The sequence below is a fragment of the Carya illinoinensis genome, chromosome 6 (genome assembly GCF_018687715.1).
Source record: "Carya illinoinensis cultivar Pawnee chromosome 6, C.illinoinensisPawnee_v1, whole genome shotgun sequence".
In the NCBI taxonomy this organism is placed as follows: Eukaryota; Viridiplantae; Streptophyta; class Magnoliopsida; order Fagales; family Juglandaceae; genus Carya; species Carya illinoinensis.
Window position 1 is genome coordinate 35,384,426 of NC_056757.1, and position 27,086 is coordinate 35,411,511.

At 35.4% G+C, this 27,086-nt stretch overlaps 4 protein-coding genes across 5 annotated transcripts; all 4 read right to left on the minus strand.

The window, feature by feature from the left end:
• Nucleotides 1-470: 470 nt before the first annotated feature.
• LOC122312815 (protein FAR1-RELATED SEQUENCE 5-like) lies at nt 471-4,570 on the minus strand. The gene is made up of 5 exons (XM_043127465.1): nt 4,459-4,570; nt 3,034-3,116; nt 1,940-2,939; nt 1,461-1,831; nt 471-1,367 (listed from the first exon to the last, which is right to left on the minus strand). Exons 1-5 carry the CDS (start codon nt 4,568-4,570, stop codon nt 471-473), a joined length of 2,463 nt encoding a protein of 820 aa, XP_042983399.1.
• Nucleotides 4,571-7,085: 2,515 nt separating this feature from the next.
• On the minus strand, nt 7,086-9,363 carry LOC122312432 (dehydration-responsive element-binding protein 2C-like). Of its 2 annotated transcripts, none has more exons than XM_043127037.1 (2): nt 9,164-9,363; nt 7,086-8,298 (listed from the first exon to the last, which is right to left on the minus strand). In XM_043127037.1, the coding sequence occupies exons 1-2, from the start codon at nt 9,193-9,195 to the stop codon at nt 7,395-7,397; spliced, it is 936 nt and encodes a 311-aa protein (XP_042982971.1). In that variant the 5' UTR covers nt 9,196-9,363; the 3' UTR covers nt 7,086-7,394. The 2 variants fall into 2 exon arrangements, with proteins under 2 accessions (XP_042982971.1, XP_042982972.1); XM_043127038.1 differs by having other exon boundaries at nt 7,086-8,442; nt 9,164-9,358.
• A 1,144-nt stretch (nt 9,364-10,507) lies between these two features.
• On the minus strand, nt 10,508-18,884 carry LOC122313321 (methylmalonate-semialdehyde dehydrogenase [acylating], mitochondrial). Its single transcript, XM_043128202.1, has 19 exons — nt 18,721-18,884; nt 18,487-18,590; nt 17,382-17,453; nt 17,097-17,258; nt 16,759-16,837; nt 16,491-16,645; nt 15,695-15,758; nt 15,024-15,103; nt 14,689-14,754; nt 14,306-14,356; nt 14,041-14,192; nt 12,933-13,023; nt 12,650-12,730; nt 11,820-11,897; nt 11,628-11,663; nt 11,477-11,520; nt 11,320-11,398; nt 10,891-10,981; nt 10,508-10,776 (listed from the first exon to the last, which is right to left on the minus strand). Exons 1-19 carry the CDS (start codon nt 18,743-18,745, stop codon nt 10,664-10,666), a joined length of 1,623 nt encoding a protein of 540 aa, XP_042984136.1. The 5' UTR covers nt 18,746-18,884; the 3' UTR covers nt 10,508-10,663.
• A 2,843-nt stretch (nt 18,885-21,727) lies between these two features.
• Nucleotides 21,728-23,228, minus strand: LOC122313322 (protein FLOURY 1-like). The gene is made up of 2 exons (XM_043128203.1): nt 23,057-23,228; nt 21,728-22,876 (listed from the first exon to the last, which is right to left on the minus strand). Exon 2 carries the CDS (start codon nt 22,784-22,786, stop codon nt 21,920-21,922), a length of 867 nt encoding a protein of 288 aa, XP_042984137.1. The 5' UTR covers nt 22,787-22,876; nt 23,057-23,228; the 3' UTR covers nt 21,728-21,919.
• Between the last annotated feature and the right edge of the window lie 3,858 nt (nt 23,229-27,086).

Genomic DNA, 27,086 nt, shown 5'->3' on the forward strand with positions numbered 1-27,086 from the left:
TTTCATCTGTAATGAACTTTCCATAAGTTTCTCAATTTTCAAGTTAAGTTAAAAGCTAAATTAAATAAAAATGCATTATATTTTTTTACACTTTCTTGAGTCCCCATGAATGCTTCTCGTAGCTGCATTCCACTAATGGCAACAGTTGAGCTGTCTAGAACAGTCTGGTGATAAATCACAAAAAATAACCCCATAAGTAGCTTCTCAAATGAGTATATAGCAATTCAGCATATAACAAGATGGGAATATACAACTTTTCTTTTAAAGGAAAAATACGGGAATATACTTCTTCATGCAAGTTTCCAACAATGGGGTTATCGATATGTGATGGGCCAAATAAATTCCTGCATGTCTCTCGGATTGGTGCATCTCCCCCGTCTCCCTAATAATCACGTAAGTTACAAAATGTGTATGTATTAATATTTTATAATGGAAAAAAATAAACCCGACGTAAGTACCAAAAACTATTATTAAGCATAAAGAGGTTTTCCATTATAGCGCACCTGTTTACGTTTCCCTTTTACATGTGCCTTTACAGGTGGTTTTTGTTTCTTCGCTTTAACCTTCAGCACCCGTTTCTCCATCGTAGAAGCTCTCCTCAGAGATGGGGGCCTGCCCTTCCCTCTCACAACTAGTAGACTCAGCACCACCTTTGAACTATCAACTGTAGTTGGCTCCACTTGCGGACAATCCACATTGGAACCTGTTCGCGTCATAGATGGTGCTTGTTGATTATGACGATATAAGTCAATCATCCCATATAACTTTCCCTCTGCATCCTCAGTGTGCTCATTGGAACCCGCTGCATAAGTTATCATCTGATAACAGATATTCAACAGACGGGAATATCTGTTAGCATCTGGATGGTGATCCCCTACGTCATAGCTACTGCGGATTAAAGTGTATCTCCGTTTGATATCTTTTCTCCATCGATCTAAAATGTACTTCGCCGGCAATGATTTTATCTGATTATATTTGAATATAGCCAGAATATGCCTACACAGTATCCCCCTCATCTGAAATAACCCGCACGAACACTTTGCATCACAATCTTCCTCATTAAATTCCACAGAATATGTAACGCACTTACTGAACTCTTCAACATGAACCTCATCATCGACCAGATAAGTTTTAATTCCACCATCCCTTTTAAGTATTGATGGATCCATATCGAGCACACCCATGACTTGCTGTTGAACTTCCCTAAACTTCGCATTGGTGTACAGCTCTTGGAATTTTTTTTCAATTGGAGATCTAGATATGCAGGGAATACTGACATTAAATGAGTGGAAGTCTGAGTTATTTTCATTCTCAATTTTCTTTTTCAATGCATTGTCAAACTGGTCAACAAACTCCTTCAAGTTGGTCTTCGCATGCACATAACCGTCAAAAAATGCATTCATGCTCTCGCTTCGCTGGGTTGTACTCATTCCAGCCCAAAAGAATTCTCTTAGAAAAACCGGCACCCAATGGCCACGCTCAGCATATAAACTTTGCAACCAGGAGTTCTCATGCAAGTTGAAAGTGTTAATGAACCCGTTCCAACAACTCTCAAACTCTTCAATACTTTGCGTGTCATATACACATTTCATCAACTGATTTTTCAGGCCTGTTTTGTAGGCACTATGAGACCCAAGCTTCTCGGGAACTTTTTTCAGAATATGCCATAGGCAAAATCTATGTCGTGTTTCTGGAAAGACAGTAGCAATTGCATTTTTCATTGCCCTGTCTTGATCTATGATAATAGCTTTTGGAGCTATACCATTCATACATTGCAACCAAGTCTCAAATAACCATATAAAGGTCTCCGTATCCTCGCTAGAAATCAACCCTGCCCCCAGAAGAATTGATTGCCCATGGTGATTTACACCAACAAAGGGTGCAAAGGGCATCCCATATCTATTCGTCAGGTATGTGGTGTCGAATGTTACCACATCACCAAAATACTGATAAGCTGCCCTACTACGTGGGTCTGCCCAGAATACATTCTTCAATCTCCCGTCATCATCTAAATCCATCAAAGCAAAAAACCCGTCGTTCTTGTACTGCATTCTACAAAAGTACTCTCGAAGTGCTCCGGCACCACCTTTCCCAAGTCGTAGATGCCGTGCTTTGTCAATATAATTGCGACAATCTTTCTCTAAAAATGGGAGGTTCTCGAATCCACCAGCGCCAACAACAAGAGATCCAAAGCTCTTGTTCATTCGAATGCCAGCCAAGTCATTTGTATCTAGGACTCTTTTTACGGAGTCACTCACCTCTCGGTTACATCGAAAGAATCGGGATTTCTGCGGACTGAGGCCGTGATTATGGCCATTTTGAACAGTTGTCAACTGCAACTTTCCCTCTACTTTTAAGGCATTTATCTTTGCCTTACAATCCGTCTTTCCTGTCGGACGGGGTTTGGCGACATTTAACGTCCTATTCCGAGCTTTCCCACCACGGACACAACCAAGGGTGACATATCTGACACTACCATCCTCTCCCCTCTCACTCCTTTGTGTCATCACTCCAAATCCACATTTCTTAGCATATTCTTTATAATACTCAATTAATTCTTCAAAAGAATTAAACTGCATACCCGACTTTGGCTCCTCAATTAAATCATCACCATCTATTTGCATTATCTGAGGTGTCCCAGCACTTTTGTCATCGGTTTCCATAGAATCTCGTCTATCCTCTTTACTCGTTTCCACAATTCTAGAGGAGGTACATGGAGATTCAGTTTCTACACAATTTACTCCATCCTCTTTATCTTTATCAACTGTTGTGCTTGTAGCGGAACAGGTATTGATGACAGGTAAGGGAGGTCTCATCCTATATTGAAATGGATATTGGTTGCCATCTGGATATGGCAAAAAAGTCGGTGACCATCTAGGCACTGCTCCATAATAACCAGGCATGTAATTTGCAAAGCTCGAACAAGTTATTGGTATGTCCTAAAATAAAAACAACAATGATATTTAGCATACAAGCTCATTGATAAAATATTTAAGAACTCAAATATTGTGTTTTTTAAACAATATAACATACCGGGGTTGGTGTATTTGAGGTAGATGGTGTTAATGGAAGGGAGTGTTCTTCCCCGATTCCCATGATGACAATCCCAAGACCACCTATATATGCACACAGTGAGTATAGATGATACAGAAAATAATTCAAAAAAGTCTAACTTAGTCATTAAGAAGTTAACATGGAAAAATTCGAGGAAGGTAAAAATGCTTCTAAGCTACTAATCGAAGCAAGTGGTTCTGTTTTAGAATTGTAGCCATTGCAGCTTTAGAAATGCACCAAATTGGGTTAGCTCCCAGCATGTATATAATTAAATCATCATGGCCTTGTTTCACTTCGATTATAGATTTGTAGATTGTCCACAATCATTAAACAAATAATTTATGTATATATCTAGTCATTAAATTGCATCATATATAACCTATTTAATAATGAGAAATTAACATGTTCATATTTAGGTGGGTTTTGCTATCTTATGGGGTGTAGGAAGGAAGTCCATTAATAATTACGTGGATTCAAATGGAGTAGTACATCAATGATTATTTCATGAAAAATCAGTTTCGCAACTTTACCAAGATTTATTAACATATATCTCAGCTTTGCTAGATGTAAAAAAAACTATGTAGGGATACTTCTATACACTTGCATATCGACTTTCAAGCTCTTATCTTCACACATAAGTTGCACAACAACCACCTGTTTTTAGACTGCTAAGAAATGCAACTTACAAAGCTAGTAATTTGGTATGTCATGCTAAATTGTTCTCATAGATTAAAGCTGTGTTTTTTTTTTTGTTACAATATCTCATCTCATCTTTGTACCCTTAAAGCTTGGTTCTTTTTTGTTACAATATTTCCAAAGCTGTGTTTTTTTTTTTTTGTTACAATAATTCTAAAGCTGTGTTTTTATTTTTTTTTACAATATTTCTAAAGCTGTTTTTTTTTTTCTTACAACCTTTCATCAGATCTTTGTACCATTAAAGCTTGTGTTTTTTTTTTTTTTTTTTACAATAATCCTACACACATCCTACACACATTTTCCTTTCCTTTAACAGGTCATATATGGCTGGTTTTATAGTATCTGTGATTTGTTAAAGCTGATTTTTTTTCCTGGTTACAATAACCCGCATGAACACATTTTCCTTTAATTTCACAGGTCATAGATGCCTGCTTTTATAGTCTTCAACTAATAACCATGTAAAGGATAGATTAAAGCAGAGGAACAAATCAAGCTTCGATTATTTTGTTAACGGGTCATCTATAGCTGTATCACTTCAACAGATCTACCAACAAACTCATCTGAAACCAATGCATTATATAACTGAACTCTTCAACACACACCCACGTCAAAGCAAAGCAAATGAGTAAGTATTTACCCAACGCAGACAGAGGAAGAGCAGCAGATCTGTTCGTTACAGTTTCTTCGCCTCAATGTGCAACAACTCACCGAATAACAGCTCCACCAGGTTGGCCCAGCCTTTAACGAAGACCCTCTTCACCTCCGACAAAGATTCCGGCGTCCTTCCACCCTTCCACTTTACTTGTTGAGTTCTCAGCATACAATGGAAGCTGACGGCTTTTGAGAAGCAGTTCTCCGTTCGGTTCAGCCTAGTACGACGTCAATGCACATTTTCCTTCCACTCGACGGCCAGGATCAGCTCTAACGGCGAGGAGCAGCGACGACAACCACGAGCGGGAATAACGTAGACCTGAAATGGCGTTCCCCCCATTTCTCTTTCTATTTTCGTCTTTTTTTTTTTTTTTTTTTTTTTTTTTTTTTTTTTTTTTAAATCCGGCTGACGTGGCTTTAATTACTGCACGATTACGCGGCGACTGTATGTCCCGACTGTACCTAGAACTATTGATATTATAATGTCGCACGTATCCCTAATTTACATTTGAAAGGGGTGTACAGTCACGTGTACCCCTTAGCAAACGGATTCCATATAGGGTCTAATCCGTCCTTTTTGATTTTGTTTTGGATAAAATTTAAGATCGAATAGACGTATCACTTTTATATTTTTCAAAATTGATTATACACCGGGTATTCTTTTAAACCGATATTCTAGTCCGGTTTTGTTCGATTTTTCAATTTTAATATATTATATACTATATTATATAATATATTATATTATATTATAGTATATAATACTTTAGTGATAATAAATTATAGTATATTATAATATATATTATAAACTATAGTGATATATTATAGTATATAATATAGTGATATATTATACCATTGTGATATAATATTAGTATAACTATCAATATGCACTATATAATATTAGTTAACTATTAATACAATAAATAAAATAATATAAGATTTTAAAATTTAATATTATATTAATTAGTAATTTATCATATAATATAAAATTATTTTATATATAATTATATAATATATATAAAAATTATATACAATAAAAAATTTAAAAAATTATATATATATGAACCGGTCCGGTTTAGTTTTAAAAAAAGAAAAATTAGAACTTGACCAATTTGGACTAATTTAAAAAAAATAAAATTGGTATAGAACCTAACCAAACTCAAGACCGAACCAATCCCATCAATTTAATCCGGTCCGATCAAATTTACCAGTTCATCGATTTTTTTTTAACATCCCTAATTCCATACACGTATACAGCCACCATCTTCTCTTGGACATTATTTGTTTTATAGATTAGATGAGATTAATTAATATAAAATTTAAAATTTAAATAAAATATTGTTAGAATATATATTTTTAATATTATTTTTATTTTAAAATTTAAAAAAGTTAAAATTATTTATTTTATTTTGTGTGAGAATTTAAGAAAGTTATAATATTTTTACTTAATTCTAAAGCTAAGATCTGAATTTTTTTTTTGAGTATTAATTGCATCTTATTTAATTGGTATATGATTTTTATTTTTTTTTCTCACAAAAAATATTTTTAATTGTGGTAGAGATAACACTTATCTATAACTAATTAACACTAAATACGATATTATTTGTTATTTCTATCCTAATTATATAAAATATTTTGAGATAGTTACCGTCAATATCTATATAGATTTATAAAGAGTAAACAAAATAATGATTGCATATAGAGTTTTTATTTATTTAATTAGTATTCCAATGACTTCTATAAGCTAAAAAGAGGAAGGGGGTGTTTTAAGCCGGGCTTGAATACACGGTTTTCATCTCATCTGTACTGTACAGTAATTTTCTTTATTCAAATAAATTATATTTTATCTTTAAATTTTAAAAACATCCACTTCAGTAAATAGTAATAAACAATAAACAGTGAACAATTCAATTACCCTATTAAGTAGTGAGATTTACACATTTTTTAAATCTTAAAAATTAAAAATTATCTTATCTCATTTCACTATCTAAACACATATTTTTTTTATAAATTATTTTATCTCATCTCATTTTAAACATTTTATTATTATTTAAAATATCTAATCTCATTTAAACTGTATATCAAAATATATATTGCTTAATTTCGACTCCGGGAAGCTTAAGCAGTGCAAGGTGTGCGCGTGAAAACAGCATAAAAGGAAGAAGAAAGGTAGTTATGGTACAAATGTTGTCGAGCAAAAAACAAAGTGAGATGTCGGAGAACAAACACAAAGAAAGCCTCCTAATTCTTTCAATCCCACAAATCTCGCGAAAAAATAACTTAGGAAGGTCAGAATTTGAGGGACAGTGCCCCCCCCCCCCCCCCCCCCCCCCAAGGCATAGAGACATATCTATATAGAGCTTTCATAATATTTTCATGTCATTCATTACTTGCACTGCTGGCTAGCCCCAGTAGCTGAAAACAAGATCTCATCTGTCGATGCATCTAATATATCATGATGTATGAAAATTGGAAAGCATTGATTCCCAAAGTAATGGGTATGGCTTCACCCTTTGCTATGCCCTATAGATGCAGCATCATGTTGTACTACACTATATGCCATCATCATTTGAATCGCGATGCTCACACAAAATATATAAATGGAAGGTCTCAAGTGTAGAAGAAAGATAAACATCACCGAAAATATAGTAGATCACTACCGATCAGATCAGTAGGCAAAACAAACATACAACCAAAACTTTGTCCTTCTATTTGATTGTGTGTTTTCACAAGTGAAAGAAGTTACAACTGTTAAAAGAAAAGCCTAAATTCCCCAATCTAAAACCCTTAGAGAATCAGCATAGTTAGCAATATTAAAGAATACAAGTCTAGTTAGCAATATTAAAGAATACAAGTCTTGCATATCAAACAAATCTTTATCTCCTTCAAAATCTGAAAACCCGACGACCCTGCCTTATCTGATTTCAAGTATTCAGACAACTCTTGGGAGTTTTCTACACATAATACAGACTCCCTAGCAACTTGGCATCTAAATTCTACAACTGGTATGACAGATCTGCCAGCTTCGCACTTTGACTGCTTTCGCAGGTTGCTGTTGGGAACCCTAGTTGGCCAGCATCACAATCCAAACCCAGTATCGCTTCAATGTTGATGAAAGCTGGACTATTGTCTAAGAGCCCCAAAAGTTCATCCAAATCACACATCTCATCCATAGAATAATCCTGCCCAGGATCCCCATAACAGTAAGCTTCCTGTTTGGTGCCACGGTGCTCATCCTTTCCTTCTGGTTTCATAGAGTAATTCAGTCCGTCATCACCACAACAGCTTGTAATGCCAGTAGATTCCTTTTGGGTGTCACAGAGCTCATCATTTGCTTTCGCCAGTGTAGTTCTATTTGGAATGGCAGTTACTGCAGCATGCCGAGTAGAAATTCTCGATTCAACTTCCCCATGCAAATTGGAGGAAACAGGCTTCACATCTATATCCTCGACTACAGGGACCTCAGAATTTCCTGTAATTGTAGAATCAAGTCCTGACTGAGTTGCTACCGAACAAACGCCAGGTGAAGTGGTGGCTGAAGAACAATCAGGAAAATTGAGGCGGGCACAAGAACCGTACATTGTCCTTGCAGCTTCATCATAAGCGCATGCAGCTTCAACCGCACTTGAAAAAGTACCAAGCCAAAGCCTTTGTCCCTTGTTTGGCTGCCGAATTTCTGCAACCCACTTACCCCATGTCCTCTGCCTAACACCTCTGTAATTACATACTGAGTTCTCTGGCCCTCCCTTTCCTTTCATGCATCCCTTCTTTGACCCAATGGCAGGAGCTTTACGAATGGATTTATCATTGCGGGAGTCAAGCTGGGCGTTCTTCTCTTTCCACTTGGCAAGTGTCTCAGCCACGGACAAACCTCCTTGTTCACTCCGCGACTTCCTCTTCCTGGAAGAATTCAACGAGAAATAAGCCATATCAGCAACTTTTATTTGAAATATTCTATTCACAGAATCTACGCAATGGTACGTCACAGCACAGAGCAACAATCAAGCAACAAAGATGTTATTCTGCATTTGAGATTTTAGGAATCTGCACATTGAAAGCAAAACTCCAATGAAAAGAAAAACCCGGAAATTCAACAAGGAAAATGCAATTACTGAAAAGATTGCTTAAAATCCAAATTAGATCATATCCGGACAAACAGCTCTCACTGTCAACAAACAGTAGGCCAATTTACATGAAATCGAGATTCTCCTTTGGCTCCAAGTTTTTGAGACTATTTCCCCCCCCCCCCCCCCCCCCCGGTAAGAGATGCTCTCTCATCAAACAACTAAATCAATCTTGAGGATAAGGATTCAATGGCTAATGTAACTATCTTCGTTTCTACTCATCACTTAATTGATATTGATCAAGGATATTCCTCAGACCCTGTCACTCTCAGTTCCAGCTATCTTGTTTATTTGTACTTCATAAACTCCTAGTCAATCCCTGTAACTAATAATACTAATAAATCACGCTACACCATGGTTTCGCTGAGCTGAAATTATTCAATTAAACTCCACATATGGCAATATTATACAACAGCCTCGAACACGATTTTGGCAAGGCAGAAACATTTTCCTAAACTCTGTACTTCTACGATTTTAATGCAACGCTGTATTAACCAAACAGCCTCACATAATCGAAAAACCTTTTGCCCAACCTTCCCCCCAAAAATAACCAAGATACAAAAATGAAGAATCCCCAATCGAGGGAAAAGAATAAGAAGATAAACCAAAAGAGACGAAAAGGAAATGTTAAATACACCAACCTCGTAATAGTAGTCTCCGAAGACATGCCCATCGAAGATGGTGATCGTAGTCTATCGTTCCTCCAGTGAAAAGTTGAAAAAGCAGGGTTTCAGAAGAAGCTAGAGCTTTTCGCTTTTCTTGCGCTGGTGTGTGGTTTCTGAGAGTATCCAGAGAGATCGAGCTTAGGAAGGAAATCGTTAATCAGGTATTCGATATGGGCTACCGCAGAGGGATATTTATAGCCTTCTCCTTCTCAAGCAGATATTTCTGGTGATATTTATGACGTGGCGCGCTCTAGCCGCGTCGTCTCTTGTGTCGCGTGTCACTCGAACCTACCAGAAAGAAGTCCAAACGTTATCGTTTCTTGGCTCCGAAGTATTTTTTTTTTAAATAATAATAAAAATAATAAAACTCACTTTTTTTTTTTTTTTTTCCTGTTGTTCTTATCAATTTCATCGAACTCCTCAAAATAATAATGATGTTAATATTGACATTAGTATTGGTAATATTTTGTTTGTAATTTCAAAATGATAGTTTGGTAAGCCATAATGATTTTTTTAATATGAGATTGTACATTTTTTTATATTATGAAATAAAAGAATGTTTAGAAAATAAGATGACGTGAAAATTCTATAAATAATAATAAAATAATTTGTAATTAGTAATAAAATGATTTAAATTAAAATATTTTATTAACTTTTAAAAAATAAAGAAAGTTAAATAAAAATATTATAAATTATAATCTTATTTTAATATAGTTTTTGTTTTAAAATTTGAAAATTTTGAATTATTTTATATATTTTTTTAATAATCAGATAAAAATATTGTATATTTAAAATTAAAAAATATCTGTATTTGAATACTATTTAAAAAAAAATTTAAATGAAATAAAATAAAATCAACTCTATTTCCAAACAATCCCTAAATTTAACGTATTTCATTACTGTCAATGCTGAGGTGCACCCCAAAATCCAAATATGCACATCAATGCAAATATCTTTTTGTTTTCTTTTTCTTTTTCTTTTAAGCATTTTTAAATATCCGTAAATCTTAATCATTAAGAAAAAATAAAATAAAAATAAGATTTTACTAATAAACTTTCTTAATTATATCAATTTATAAACTTTTTATATGCAATATTTAGGTGGAGACCAAGTCTTTCTCAGTGAAGAAGCCACGGACTTTTTTTTTTTTTTTAAAAAAAAGAAAAAAAAAAGACCGTTCGATCTAACATTGGCTTAAAATGCAATGTACACTCTAGTCCCCAACCCACTGTTATTAAGCACTCATACATCCTACTCCCACATCAAAGTCTCACCTAAATTGTGCACCCTTCACCCCACAATGTCCCAAACCAGAATTACTGTGCGGTTATCACTGTTATTTTATTCAATGACTGAACAAAGGGAAAATGTACAAGGAAACTCCAAGCAGAGAACGATGAGGAACTCAGATACTGATTTGTTGTTGGAGGAAAGTAGAATAGCTATTAACAAATATTATTACACATCTTTTACACACTATGACTTCTGAGAAGTCGGCATTGCCAGGTTCACTCCACTGCCACCTGGTAAATCCTTCCATTGCTGAGTGACTGTTTTGATTTGAGTGTAGAAATTAACTCCAGCCTTGCCTGCAAGAGTCGAAGTAGAATCTTCAATTAACCAAATTCAAGTAGCAACTATAGTGAAATGGAAAAAAAAGAAAGAACAAAGCCTGATAAAAGATGGAGAGGAATATAATTTACCATAGAAGTTTAGATCGCCTGCAAAAGATGCCTTGGAGCCGGTGAATGAGAAGAAGGGCAAAGGAACTGGGATAGGAACATTGATGCCAACCTGAGTAAAATCAGGGAAAAAAAAAGTTACAGTTGATTCATGATTGTTGACCTACCTATTCACTCAACGCAGGGGGCAAAACTGTAATTTGAGAATTGGAAAACTGTGGCCCGGTATTTCCTTCAAACCATGCAATTTAATATGTTAGCAAATTGCCAAGTTCCACTAGTTACTCAGGCCATTGTATTTAACAATAATTTGGTGAAAAGGGTAGCAGGATAAGTTGTCCATGCAGTTAAAAATATAGCCATTCAGTCGGTATTTTAAATTGACCTCTACCAGTCCTATTACTCTGCCTTGCAAAATAAACTCCAGGACACTCAGAAAACAAGTCTTACTTGGCCAGCTTCAATTTCAGTCTGAAATTTCCTTGCAGCTACACCAGATGTAGTGAATATAGAAGCCCCGTTACCATATCTGTTCCCAAAGTATTAAGTGAGAGAGAGAGGGAGTAACATAATCTACACAACAAGAGAAGCAGATTCAAGAAAGTACTTGTTTCTATTAACAATCTTTATGGCCTCTTCAAAGCTGTCAGCCTGATTTTGTGAGTGACACGAAAGAAAAGTACATTAACGTATCTCCATATTAAGCAACTTATTATGGAATAACTGACCATCTAAAAACAAGGGATTAATCTACACACCTCCATGCAAAGAAGAACTGGGCCAAAAATTTCCTCCTGCAATGCAAAGATAAAGGATAATCATCATCTTTATTCTGAAGTCAGAGGTTCAACTCTTTTTGTCCATTGGACATGGTTCTTTACGACAATACATGGGAATAATTTTACAAAATGAAAGGGAACAAGTAAAAAGAAAGGAAAACGAAAAGATACATTGTAGCACTCCATGTTGGCTGTGACATCTGTTAAGATGGTGGGACCAATAAAATTCCCATGTTCATATCCAGGGACCTATTGCCAATCATAAATATATTGATTAGTAGAGTCTATGAACGAATGAAATTAAAAAAATGGGGAGACTTCAACCCCATTACGCACCAGTTAATCACTCTAGAGAAGAAATGCATAATTTTTTTTTAAAAAAATTCAAATGAAAAATCATCGACACTTTTAAGCTTATAGGAGGAATTAGTTTTAAGAGCATGCAATATGTAATATATTATCCACGCAACTCTAATGCTTAAACTTTCCTCGAATGGATGTGAGATAAAATTCATGCCTACGTTCTTAGAGTCCCTTAAACTTCCATCCAGGCTAAACGAAATTCATGGATGCTCAGAGGTTAGTTCATTTGAATATTGATGTAAACCAGTAAAAACTGTGCAAAGCATTAATGGGGGCTACGACTTTCAAAGCAGCCAGAACTGTACATGACATTAATATGGGCTTCAACAAAAGTCATACTTAAGATGTTCAGCTTGTGTTCCTACCAACTATTTTTACAGTAATGAAGTGATTCCTATGCATAACACTGCCTTCAATCTCTACCAGATCATAATTAATGTATCAAACTGCGTCTCTCATTCACTCAATGCCAGTCATTCTTCTTACAATTTTCTGCAATGTTGCAAAGTACATATGGTATGCTTCTTGCATAAGACATCACATCATCCACCATTCAAGACACAACATAAGCAATTAATAGTATACTATGAAAGGTCCAATACTAGTTACAGCCAGTGGAATGTTAAAGAAAATAGTACCACTATATTTCTCCCATCAAGGAGCAGCCTGGCACCATTTTCAACACCACTTTGAATTAATCTGTGTATTCGTTCCTTAGCCTGCAAATTGTAAAATTTAAGGTAATAGAGTCAAAAAACTACTGAGAACTGAATTCAATTATGAATGAAAAGTGCCAATAAGTATCTAGTCATACAGCTAAGACGCAAAAACAGATCATGGAAAATATAAACAGTTAAAAACTTCACTTGTTGCCAAGATTGTTCTTCTGTGGTGGGCAAAAACTTTGGAAATAGTCCTAACCTGTTTGCTAATTACAGGACCAAGATCTACTTCAGGCTCTGTTCCAGCATTTACTTTAAGAGCTTTGGCACATTCCATTAGTTTATTCTCCCTGAAAAAGGTTAAAACAGATCATTTTTTCCTGGTTAACTATAAAAGATTCTCAGGTGAATTATTAATAAATAAAAATCTCAAGTAAATATACCAGAGTCCTAAAACCACCTGCTACCTGGAAAGGGCAAAATATGTCACATACTGATAGACAAGTTCAAGAAGTAGTGATATGCCATTATAGTTCATTTGAGAGCTCCTTTGGTTAATTTTTCATTCTTCCTCTACTTTCCTAACATGCTAGCAAATCCAATTATCCTCATCTATAGAAAAAGATGGGGAAAGTAACAAGGCAATTGAAGTGGGAGCTTTCACAACTCACTCATTCCTTATCTCCTTTCGGATTCAGATGTTTGTGAAAGATATACATATATCAAAATCTAACATATATTCAATCTAGCATAGAGAACATCGATGTCACATGCATCAGAAATTGAGTCCCCTATTATCTTTAACATGGATCATTTTGTACAGACCCTCTGTTTCAAGTAGATATTACGAATATTCGTTGCTTCAGGGCAGATGATTCCAGGATAAGTTTATAATGGTAAGGACTCCTTTATTAGACTTAATTTACTTCAAGACAAGGAAATGTTGTGGCAAGGAATGTTTGGAACATTCTAGAAGAAATCTTCACTTGATTAGAGAAAGGAAACATGGAGCTGGATTGTAACAAAGATAATAGACTTATCTCAGAGTAGGAATGGGTTAAATGGAAGAATGCAAAAAGGAACTTAAGGAATCCAAAATTAGAATGGGTAACATGGCAGAATAAAGGATGAGATAAAAAATCTCACCATACTGACCAAGGATTATTTCATGATAAAAGTCGAACCGTTGACTAAGTAATGGATGTGGGAGTAATGAAAAATTGCAACTACTTGTACGTACAGCATGCACATACTTATATTCAGTATAATAAACATGACATTGACCCTCCAACATCAAAAGTAGGATTGTAAAAGATAGACTAATATAAAAGACACAAATATATGATCAGGGAAACAAAGGAGAATACCATGACTTTAAGCCTCCAACAAAAACAACAGTGCTGAGTGCCATGCACCTTTGTCCAGCAGCACCAAAACCAGCAGCAACTATAGCATTTAGAGTAGCATCCACATTTGCATCAGGCATAACAATTGCATGATTTTTTGCCCCCATGTTAGACTGCAGATGAGGCAAGTTCATTTCAACTTCAACAATTGCATGGTTATAAAAGAAACCACATTGCTCATTAAAGGAATTGTATATTTTTTTACTGGAGGAGAAGTGACACTTACCTGAACACGCTTCCCTTTAGCCGATGCTCTTGCATATATGTGCATTCCAGCCTTTGATATAAAAATGAAAAATCATATAAGAATATGACTGATGATCTAACATACATCTAATCTTGTATTTTTTTTCTATTTTTTTTTTTTAGTAGGTAAAAGTAAAATTTTATTGATATAAGAGGCATCGCCCGAGTACACTAATCATGTAAGAGCAAATTTTATTAATACATCTAATCATGTATTATAGATGGTTAATGAATTTTCATTTCATTTAATCACATTATAGATGGTCACTAAGTTCCAATGGAATGTGAAAAATAAGGTGCAGAATATGGAACGAAAATGCCACGTAATTGGATTCATGAAATGAATGCTATGAGATAACTTACAGTATTAGAGCCAACAAATGATACAGCTCTGATGTCGTCGTCATCACAAATAGCATTAACAATATCCTGCCACAAAATTTGAGCAAACTATGAAAACCGATTTTTAAGAGATACAAATTAATGACGTAAAGGCACCAAAACACAACATGAGGGAGAGAGTAAATACATTAAAAACACATTAAATCTTATCTTCATTTACAAAAAGAGAGATCAATGAAGGATCCACATGAGTCCTTGAGTGCAATGGCATGGGACATGTATGGTGAACCGACAGCTAGTAAAATAGTGCTGAACTAAAGAGCATACATTGAGAGAGAGAGAGAGAGAGAGAGTACATTGGTGCCATGAACAATATTTAAGACACCCTTAGGCAAACCAGCTTCCATTGCCAACTCTGCGAGCATTACAGAAGCCCCTGGAAAAGAAAAATACACATTACTTTCAAATAGAAGCATAAGAACCAATTGCCTTTCCTTGGATAATAACATGAAGAAATAGAACCTTATTTATCTGGAAAGGAAACTTCATTTAAAAATCACGCCAACTAAACTATAAACTCATATGTGCAATGAATAAATGAGATGATTAATTGAGTCAAAGTAAGGGAAGCTGATAGAAGTGATAGATTAACGAGTCATGACTAACCCTGTGGAAAGACCTAAGGACAAAGGGTGGACATGATCAATTAGTCAACGAAACTGGTCCTTTTACTGATCCTTCTGAACACATTCATCTCTATAATAAAGAGGAGATTCACTGGCAAAATAACTCTAGCTTGCTATAAGATTCAGCAATGAAATAATTTTGCCATCAGTTTTGGAAACCTGATTTCACTTGATCAAAAAAGGCCTGAGAAATTACAGATGCTCTTCAACTAAAGAAGATAAAGTCATAAGTCTCGCGTGGTGGGTCTCCTAGCATGTTGGAAAGGACAGTTTGGTGGTCATCAACGTGCATTATTGTGGAAAATGATTTTTCTTGTTTGATGTAAGTATATAAGAATCACCTGGATCTTTTTCAGATGGCTTTAGTACAAAGGTATTCCCACATGTAACTGCAACTGGGAACATCTGCGAGATCATTATAAATCAAACACTTAATTATTTTTGCAATGGGAAAAAAGCAAATATTTAAGTACCATAATAAACTATGAAGACTCAAAAGAAAAAAAAAATTGACTAATATTTTATGCTTGATGACAAATAACATCGTAAGGCATGTGGCGTATTGTTTACTTTTTGCAAACTAAATAGAAGTGGAGCACCTATTTTTGACTGAGCTTTCATCAGGAGACTATGTTGAAATCCTGAAACTATGCTTGGGTCACAGAGAGATTGAATATTGGAAATGTGTTAAAATTGGCAATCAGTAAGTTGACAGACGAGAAGTGGGGTGCCCTATTGCATTCCATTTCAGATGTTGAGTCAAGCTTGGTCAATGCAGAAAAATCAAAGACATCTAAACATGAACTTTGCAGTGATTGGCATATCCTTTTCATCATTTCTGAAAACAATTAGTCTTTTCTATTGGTTTACTTTTCTTTCTGCTATATTTTGGCTTCAATTTGTAGCTAGGCTGCATGTGTTTGTTTTTTGATTTGTGCATATTTTCTTTATCTTTTTCCCTTGGTTGAAAAAATATCATTCACGAGAGAGATAAAAGAGTGAGAACAGTTTTCTCTGTCTTAACCGCAACTCTGTTAATAGAATTTCTCGCTCCTTATGAGCAGTAACTGAAGAGGAAAATGGAATGAACCAGTCTGGCAAGCAAATATCGCGGATCAAAACATATGGCAAGCTCACCCATAAGGGAATCATTGCTGGAAAGTTGAAGGGACAAATCCCAGCACATACACCAAGTGGCTCTCTAATGCTGTAAGTATCAATTCCATTTGATACATTCGAAACATATTCCCCCATTTGCAGAGTTCCCATTCCACAAGCATGTTCAACCACCTCTACAAGAGGAAAACAAAATCAACAAAGGAGTCCACTGTCCTTAAATGAGAGCATAACCAATATAAGACTACAAAATCTCCTTACAGAATAAAGAACAGAAAAACACACTAACCTAGCCCACGGAACACATCTCCATGAGCATCCTTTAATGTCTTTCCTTGCTCAGTTGTAACATTCAATGCAAGCTTATCCTGAGGTAATAACAAGCAATCATAATGGAAAAACAGAAGGTGTACAAAAGGACAAGCTGATTTCACCGTACAGCCCTTATCTATTGCATTTCATATATATAGGAGAAATATTAACAATATAACAGAAGAAAATTCTGGAAAGGAACTGCTGGTAGGGACACTTCATCAAGACTGTCTTCTAGAAGGGGGCAATACTATCTTCTAGAAGGGTACAATATAGCATAGCATTCTCTGGCAGTAATAGTGCCAACATACTTACCATGTCTCTTTGAATAAGCTCTTGAAGCTTGAACATGATACGTTGGCGGGTAGTGACTGGGGTGTTACGCCATGATGGAAACGCATGCTTTGCCGCAGATACTGCAGCTTTGAACTCTTCATTTGTGGTCAGTGGAACTTGGGAAACAACTTCTTGTGTTGCCTATTCCCCATATTTATTATAAACCAAGATGACCCCATGAAATTAAAAAATTGCCCTTATAAGTTAATTAGTTATAAGTTAATTAGTACATAAAAGTAGGCAGGTGATGCATCTTATGCTCACAGGGTTTATGACATCGATGGAAGCTGGTGACTTTGAATCAACAAAAGCACCGCCAATAAGATTTGGAACCCTCTGATGAAAAAACCAATACAACGAAACAAGAAAGTAACATATATCAGCTTTCATAAGCATCAATCTTGACAGGCTGAGTTTAGTAGTACAGAAAAAAAAAAATAATACAAAGAAAGGAACATGAAGTATTTAAAACATAATAGAGCAAAAAAAATACAACCACTCTAATACCCTGACTTCACTATCATTAATAGAACAATTCCAAATTTATTGTTGCAAAATAAATATCAATATTGAGTTTTTAATGGATTATGGATTATGCATATGTAAAGGACAATTTTGATGAATATAAAATGAATTTGGATTTTGGCTATTCCTTTTACATAAGTCTCCACATTGGAATAGCTATTTTTTTATTATATAAGAATAAAATAATATTAGATGAATGTAACTTTAGCTATTCACATCAAATCTCCACATTGGATTATCCATTTATTTATTATATAGTAATGAGTAATTAATAACTTAAAAAATATTTAATTTTTTTAATTATTAAATTAATTTATTTGATCATATTTTACTATTTAATTTAAAAAAACTGATAGAAGTTTGTGGATGTAGATGGAGAGAAGAGAGTGTTATAAAAAAAATTATAAAATAAGTATTTGGTCTGTAAACAGTAGATATCAAATTTGATATTCTCTAGCTAAAAGCTACAAAATTTGCTATTGGTTAATCCATTGCAAGTGAATTTTCTGTCTAACAGATATAAAATACAGTTTATTTTGGATATAGATAATCCGGTGAGAGTGCTCTAATAACCTGCGCAACATGATACAATCTAATCTCGCTTGAACTCTTTTCGGTTTCATTTACAATTGATAACCTTATCTTTTCACTAGACAAATAAAAAGAACAGTATAATCCTGAAAACGCCAAAATCATCCCATATAGCGCATCTGAATGAAGTTTACATCTCAGATTCACAATTTCGAATCCATTTTCGTTCATGTTTTTACATATCCCTAGCACATAACATCGTATGAACTACACATACACCCAAAAAAAAAAAAAAAAGAGCGTTAAAGACTACCGGAGGCTGAGAATGCTTGGCGGAGGGCTCGGTGGCCGTAGAGAAATGATGGTTACTCAAAGCGAAGATCTGAGACTTCAAGGCCTTCAAGTTCGAACTCCTCACTGCAACACAAAACCACACACTCAGTCAAAACCAAATTCTATCGAAAAAAACAAAAATTAAAAAAAAAAAAAAAAAAAAAAAAACAGAATCAAGTTGGTATTGAAATTGATTTGATGCAATCGAACTAACCTCGTCGGATCGAAAGCTGAAACATTTTTGGTTTTGCTGAACACGATGACGATTGAAGATGAACTTAAAACGCTGTGACTCAGCACCCGACTATTTTATTCCACAGTTCTCAGTGGAGGCGTGGTTGTATATTGTACGGGACAAGCCGATTGCGGAATATATCCCATCAGATTCGTATTCAGGTCCAATGACGAGTAAGAGCACGGATAGTGTAGTCAATAACCTTTAATTAAAATTTAAATAAAATTTTTATTTTTATAAATTTTAACTAGTTACTTTTTATAATATTAAATAAAAAGTTCAATAAATTTTTTATTATTTTATTAAAATATTTCACTATTCTATTAAATTCGGTTTCATCATAATACATCACAAGAAATTCTCAACTTCTATAGCAAAGATAATTGTTGGAGTGATTCATCAGAATTTTATCAAATCAATACACCAAAATCAAATTCTAGAAATTCAATCAACCATTGAGAATTCTCAAAAAAAAAAAAAAAAATGGAGTTCAAACATCAAAGAAGAAAAATCCCATCCGGTCCATCCGTAGATTCCAAAAAATGCATTAAAAAAAAAAAAAACAGAGGAGCACAATGGCCTGGGATTTATGGGTGCTCAATGAAATTCTCACGGAGACAGAGGTTCATTCGGTGCTGCAGCTGGGAATCCGTCCGGTGCGATGAATCTCGTATGGTACCAAAACCAGAAGTCCCGTTTGGTGTTGCCCTTCACTAGAAATCGCATATAAAAAAAAAAACATAAGAGAATCAGTTCAATGGATGGCCTGGGATTCGGCGGCTTACAGGTGGTCCTTTTATTCTCACGAAGTCGCGTCCGTTCGGTGCTGCAGACGCTGGAGTTAGGAGGCAATCCGAGATAGAGTTCCGGCCACCAAAAACCAAAAATCTGGGAGAGAGTTGGGAGACAATCTGTTGCTCTAGTGGGTTTTGCTCAGGTGAAGGAGATGAAAGGGGAAGGGTAGAAATTTTCGACTACGTAGGAGACAATGGGCAGTAGGGGAAGTAATATTTTACTCCAAAAATATTATTTAGCTAGTGTCTTTGTCTCAATAAATTTGGCTAGCCAAAGGGTTGATGACCAAATTTACTGTATATTTATTGAGCCCATTGTAGAGGTTTATTTCACATTTTAGCTATTCTTTTGCTATAATTTAACTCTGTTGAGCCCACTACCAATGCTCTAAAGGCTCTAAATAGTAGGGGTGCTAGTAAGTTACAAGACCGACACGATAATAGCGGATTAGAGCATTGGCAATGGATTATTTATCTTCATCTTCATCTTTGAATTTGAAGAATATACCCTTAAAATGGTCTGCATTGGTTTATTCATATTTATAATTATAAATAACTATGTATAGTTCTTATTCAAAGATGAAGACTTCCTTTTCCTTATTCAAACTATATTTTATTGTTTTTTCTCTCTCCTCCTAACTTTCTCTTTTCTCTCTTTTTCTCTCTTTTCTTTTTTCTCTTCTCTCTTCTCTCTCTTTATTATTTTATTATTAGTTGATCAAAAAATACATAATTCAAAGTAAGAATTTTTCTTCATATTCAAAATCAATCTTCAAAAGATATAATTTTACATATGAAGATAAAGAATCCATTTTCAATACTCGTAGGATTTAATATTAACAGATTCAGGTTAAAACGGGTTAATTCGTTAAGATACGATTTCTTAAAGAGTTGATAATGGTATTGACCCGTTATAACTTATTATAACACGTTAAAAAAGTTAAAGTTACAATTATATCATTGTACTTAAAAGTAAAATTATTAGAATTTTAATTTCGATATTTTTATTATTTGGATTGTAATTTTGGACTTGTAGTTAGTTTTATAATTTTTATAGATATTGTGATTTTAATATTTATATAAAATTATACTAAATTTAATCAAGTCAAACGTGTTAATTTCAGAACTATTCAACCTATTTACATAAACATTTTGAAACAGGTCGTATTGTGTCGTGTTAACTTATTTCGTAATATTTGCTAATGGGTCAAAACAGATTGACATGACACAATCCGTTATTTTAATAGGTTGTGTTAGGCTTTGAGATTTTAAAACGATAGACTTAACGGTCAGGTTAAGGTTAACCTATATATTATAATATACATATTTTGATACGATACGACCCGTTAACACGATTTGACACCTTACTAAATAGTAAATACCGAAATTGACGTAGAGATTCGCATTCTTGTTCAAATTCCAGCATAATAGAGCCAGATAGAAAAATAAATAAACCAGGCAAATATTGTATTATTTATTTAAAATTTAACAAATTTATTGAGACAATAAATAATAATAAATATTATATGATTTATTTATTTTTCATTTTAAATAAGAATTTTAAAAATCCTAATATACTAAATTTAGATAAAAACTCTAAAGAATTTTAATTCAATAAATTGTTTGAGATTTAAAAATGAGAAATCGAGAGTTTCTTCACGTTATTGTCTACAATTTAACACAAGGCAACCTCATAAACATAAAAAACAAAAAAAATTAAATAATGATAATCACATTTTAAAGAATTTTAATTCTCCAATAAATCTAACGGGTTTATGGGCATCCTTGAAGGGGTAAAATTGTAAAAATAGCCGAGTTTGCTCAAATTTCAACCAATTTTAATCCATTATTCTTATTTATTTATTTTCATTCACTGTCGTGATGCCAATTGAATATAGCCATGAATGCTTGTATTTATTCACTTATATCTGTAATATAAATTTTAAATCCTGCATGTTGAATTTGTAGTTGAAGAATTAGGAGTTTGGATCTAGTCAGTGTGTTTTAGGATGATAAATACAGGTAAGAGTAAGATATCCTTAGGCGCCTATTATACCTGACTCATCCATGGCTACAGAATATCCATTATCCACCCCAGAAAATGAAAGACTGAGAAGGAAGAAGTGCATTACATACCAATCCACTTTCACCCAACTTCTTGGTATAAATCTTCCATCACAAAACAACCAATATGACAGATATAAAGCTAGACAATTTTCATTTTAGTACTCTGAAAAGAAGGGAGAAACAGATCTCAGCTGAATGAAATTCCGATCTCCAACTCAAAAATTTAAAATCAATGACATCTACATGTACATTCATAAACTAAAATAAAATAGTTTGGAACAAAGCTACATCCATGTATTAGTCCGTAACTTGCAACATCAAGGAGAATCCATGTCAAGAGAGCCAATTAGCCCATCATCAAGACCATCTTCTGCAGGGGAATTCAGAAAAATCATACTTGCATCAATCCCTTCAAGTCCATCCAATTCATCTCCCTTTGTATGAAGCTTCAGCTTTTGCCTGCACAATCTCAATTGATCTTCCAACAGACTCCTACAGGACTCGTGTTGCATAACAATCCATTGCAAGGATTGCATTACTTCGAGGTCATATTGCTGCTTCTGCTCGGCCAACCTGCGGTATTGATTGGCTTGCATCTCTGTGGAGCTCTTCTCACTTTGAAGGCGCAAAATCATGGTCATTGTCTCCTCAGCTGCCGATGCAGCAGCCATTCTTTCCTTCTCAAGCTCTGCATAAGCAGCATCTGCTCGCTGTCTTTCTATCTTCACCAATTTTCTTAATGCCATTACATCAAATTCTTCATCCTCAGCATAAGAATCTTTTTCCTCATCATCCTCTTCCAAAACATCCTTTGCTTTAACATCGTCGTCTGAATCCAATACCTCTCTGCTTACGAGCAAATCATCCCTAATGAGTGACTCCGAATTCTCCAAGAATTTCAACGAGTCACACTCGCAAGGCATGGCCTTTGAATCACATAAGTTAGCAACACTATTTTTCAAACAAAACCCATTTTTTAGACCACTCGATTTCCCTCTATATTCACACAAAAATTGCACCAGACCCTTTCCATGACAACCAAGTTGCAAAACCTTTAAACCCAAACCGAACATAAAAAACAACCCCAAAAAATGGACAACCTGTGAGAAACACTCAAAAACCAAAAATCCACATCCAAAGCCTCCACCCTGTGTCAGAAACTTCATACATGAAGCGCAGTCCATGACCACAAACCCAAGAAAGCTCTTCAAAAATCTCTCGTGCAAATCAAGAACAGCGCAAATAACAACTAATAAACGAAAACGCCCCAGAATCTGCATGAGGGTTAAATGGCTCAAACTTATAATATTGAAATCAAGAACTGAAAAAAGGAGAACTTTCTGAAAAAGAAATATTTTTGAACAGGAAATGAAATGAAAGGGGATAATCCTACATAATTTTCTTGCTTCCCTAATGTAATAAGGAGATTACGAAAGAGTCGCAGTATCACTCACATTCTATAATGGCATTCATCGAAAAAACATTCCGATAGAGCAACCACTTGCGAGAGAATGCATTAGGGTGTTTATGTTAGTGTGGGAGAGAGAGCGTGGGGTAATTTTAATTGGGGAAAGGAAGAGTCATGCGGGGAATTATCAGGATGCCGAATCGGTTATATTCAGAATGGTGCCATCAGAATGCAGCCAATTTAATAGCAGCAGATACTTATTGAGAATTGGAGTTTTGATCCTCTGCATTGATGTTCATAATACACTCTTTAGAATCGTGTCATGTCATTTACAAGAGAACCGTGATCTCTCAAAGATTTGATTGTACCATTCGTGGTAAGGATGGTAGATTTATCCGAAAGGTACAACTCAGAGATGCAGGCCTTAGGGAGAATGGAGAGAGAGTCCCAGAAGATAGTATCCCTTGTATACAGACGGATACCGGTTGAGCCGGCTACGTGATTATCTCCTCTTGTGCGAGAGTGGCAGTTTCGTTATTTAGTGAAAGATAGCGAGTACTGTTACATTACCCTTGGCGTATCTAAGGTCACGGATTCACGGGGTAATGACAAGTTTTCATCCCGTGGCATCGAAAAATTCCTTATCCTTAAGGTAATTTAAAGCTACAGGCCGCTTTAAATAGAAGCCGTCACAGGCATGATCGTAGCCGTTAAATCTTATTAAGATCGTGAGCAGACAAATAATAATAATTGTTTACTTTTCCCTTTTTCTCAACGGGATTAAAAGAAAAGAGATATGAGAAGTGAGAATATTACTGCTAATTAATATCAACCAAATTATAACCAATAAAACCAAACAAGTTATTACACAGTCAATACTGGTATCGGTTTTTTTTCCTCCTTATAACAAAATCAATAGTGTTAAAATTGAAATTTGATTTTTGTTTTTTTTGTTTTTAATTAACGGTTTGGGAGACGGGATTGATTTCATACATTCTCCCGATAGAGGGAAACAAACACTACTGGATGGCTCTACAGCCACCGACTTAGGATCCAAATTTAGAAAAATAATTTTAAATGTTTAAAAAAATAAAATTTACAACATTAATAAAAAAACACTTATTTAATCATAAAGTAAAAAAAAAAAAAAATGTACTGGAAGAAATACGTGCTCAGAACCCATTATCAGGATTCCAAGCATTTCTTCTAATATAACATTGTTCATTTCTAAACTGCTCATCGATTGATTCTCCATTGATTTTACTCGATTCTAATCCTTTTTAATCAATTTGATTGGTTCTTATTCAGCCCTATGTTACACACATGATTCAGCCTATGTTATACACGTAAAACAAGAATATAATGTGCAAGTCTAAATATGGAAGGAGATTGTCCCTTTGTGTCTGCACAAGTTGTGAATCGTGGATGAGACGGTAGATGGGGGGTGGGGGTGGTTTTAAAGGGCAAGAAATTCTGTGCAATAGAAAATCACGAGAAAAGGAATGATTTTTAGACTGAATCTTACACACCCAAAAAGGGTAATAATTCGATCCCTTTGTCGTGGCAAATTAAATTAGGATCAACACATTGTGTTGGAAAGTGGCATTGCCATCATTTTTTCAAAGACAAATTCGAGTTTAGATAAAAAGATTGTGTTGGCTTAATTAGGCTTTAATATCTCTTGAATGTGCACTGTTCAAGAGGATTGTTTGATCCACGATGCAGTGGGAGCAGTTGGCACAAATTGTACAATACCACTCGTCTTGATTATATAGCCTTTTCTCAAGGAGTAATGGATCAAAGAGAACACTAATCTTTGACCTAGAAAATCCGCACCCAAAAATTCTGTCAAGATCATCGTAAGTAAACCACTAACGTAGCTAGTTTAATATGTACTAACTTAGCAGAGAGGCAAGCATGCATCCATATTACAACCGTAATTTACAAGCTACTACTAGTACTTGATGCCTTCCGTGCGAGCATGGATGCCAAGGCAGTCAGCTCTAGAGCAAAGCATCTACTTTGGCAGAGTGACCAAGTCCTGGAGGGCGGCAACTAGAAAATTCAACCCAGATACAAAGCTGCCATGACTTCAACTCTCCGACACAAAGATAGAAACAGTCATGATGATCAACAATAATGCAATCATGAAGATAACCCTAATAATTACGTCCGTCACCATTCAGTTCCCGAATGGCGTCGGGACAAGCCTGCGTCTTGGTTGAGGATGTTGAGGGACCACCCCATGTGTGCCATCCACCCACCCCATGTGTGCCATCCACTATGTGTGCCCATGTGTTGGTGGTGTCCAATTCACATGATGATATTCCTCACTAAGTGCTTTAATTGAGTGTCTAGCTTGTGCATTCCAGCACATATGTGGAGGGAGAAGGGTTGAGTTTCTCCTATAAATAGGAGAGGTCATATGAAGGGAAATTCATCCCATTGAGAGAGAGAAGCAAGAGAGTGTGTGTAGTGTGCCATTTGAGATAGAGTTGTTTTGAATATAGTGTTTCCGTTCAGTGGACGTAGGCAAATTGCCGAACCACTTAAATATTGTCTCTATCTATTTTGTGTTTATTTTCAGGGTAGCTTAAGGCACAACAATTGGTATCAGAGCCAATTAGGCTCTTTTTTTGTGGGGTGGATTTTTGTGGTAGTGTGGATACGTACAGTCTAAGGAGGTTCTGTCTAGGAGATTGGAAATTTTAAGCGTGTCCATTGTGACCCTCCAATCTTTCCTGGGAACTGACTTAGTGAGGTACTATTCATTTCTACCGTAAAAATTCATCAGAGCTTCGGTTCGTGCTACCCAGAAAATTGCAGTTGATCGGAATCAACTTTTGATCACACCACAACGTTCCTCTCGTCAAGACGGATCCGTTGCCGCAAACGGCATCGAAAACGAACATCGGAGGAGCCCACACGCGCCCTTAGAAGATCGGCGCGTGCATCTGCTGTATCCCACGCGCCAGACAGATCAGAACCGTCCGTTTTTAAGATCCATTTTGGGCTTGATCTAAGCCATCCGGAGTCCGATTTCAACGATCAAATAGTGCTTTCCAACTATTTGGATCATTCCGGACTCATCTGTACGGTTAGAATTTTGAAATTTTGTGTCTAAAGTTTCTAAATTCAAATGGAAAGATCTGGAAGAGATAGGGGCTCTGAAAATGCCAGTAGCTCTGGACGTCGGTCCACCGTGTCAAATGCCAAGTTTGAAGTTGAGAAGTTCGATGGAACAAGCAACTTCGGCATGTGGCAGTGTGAAGTCATGGACGTTTTGATCCAACAAGAGTTGGATATTGCGTTGGAAGGAAAGCCAGACGATATGACTGATCAGGGTTGGAAGAAGCTTAATACTCAAGCTTGTAGTACAATCCGGTTATGCCTTACCAAAGAACAAAAGTATTTTGTCACGAGAGAGACAGATGCTAGGGTACTTTGGCAGAAATTGGAGGATAAGTTCATGAAGAAGAGCATTGAGAGCCGTTTGCACTTGAAGAAGAAGCTCTTCAGATTCCAATTTCGTGAAGGTATTTCAATGACTGAACATCTGAATAGTTACAACCAAATTCTTGCTGATTTGTTAAATTTAGATGTTAAAATCGAAGATGAAGATAAAGCTTTACTTTTGCTAAATTCCTTGCCTGATACATATGAGCATTTGATTACTACTCTATTGTATGGGAAGGAAAAGATTAGTTTTGAAGATGTATCTAGCTCTTTAATTAGCAATGAGTACCGGAGAAAAGATAAACAGGTACAACAAGATACATCAAGTGAAGCACTAACAGCAAGGGGGAGACCACAGTCAAGGTATCCCGGAAAGAAGAAAGGTTTTCAATCGAAAACCCGAGCCACATCACGTGGTTCATCAGTCGGAAGAAAGCTCGCCAAAGACGAGTGTTCCTTTTGTCACAACAAAGGACACTGGAAGAAGGATTGTCCCAAGCTGAAGGGACAACAGCAGAATCAACCCACCACAGCCAATGTCGTGGACAGAGATGATGATTCAGATTTTTCCTTGATAAGTTCATCATCCATTTGTCATTCCGATGAATGGATTATGGATT

Coding starts and splice junctions, on each gene's coding strand:
- LOC122312815 (XM_043127465.1), bottom strand. CDS start 4,570: ATGCTGAGAACTCAACAAGTAAAGTGGAAGGGTGGAAGGACGCCGGAA. Junction 2,940..3,033: donor CCTCAAATACACCAACCCCG/GTATGTTATATT, acceptor TTTTTATTTTAG/GACATACCAATAACTTGTTC. Junction 1,832..1,939: donor GGCAGCTTATCAGTATTTTG/GTGATGTGGTAA, acceptor TTCTGGGGGCAG/GGTTGATTTCTAGCGAGGAT.
- LOC122312432 (XM_043127037.1), bottom strand. CDS start 9,195: ATGGGCATGTCTTCGGAGACTACTATTACGAG. Junction 8,299..9,163: donor TCGGAGACTACTATTACGAG/GTTGGTGTATTT, acceptor GAATTCTTCCAG/GAAGAGGAAGTCGCGGAGTG.
- LOC122313321 (XM_043128202.1), bottom strand. CDS start 18,745: ATGTTTCAGCTTTCGATCCGACGAG. Junction 14,357..14,688: donor CATTTGTTGGCTCTAATACT/GTAAGTTATCTC, acceptor TTTATATCAAAG/GCTGGAATGCACATATATGC. Junction 11,898..12,649: donor TTGATGGGAGAAATATAGTG/GTACTATTTTCT, acceptor GATTGGCAATAG/GTCCCTGGATATGAACATGG.
- LOC122313322 (XM_043128203.1), bottom strand. CDS start 22,786: ATGGACTGCGCTTCATGTATGAAGTTTCTGACACAGGGTGGAGGCTTT.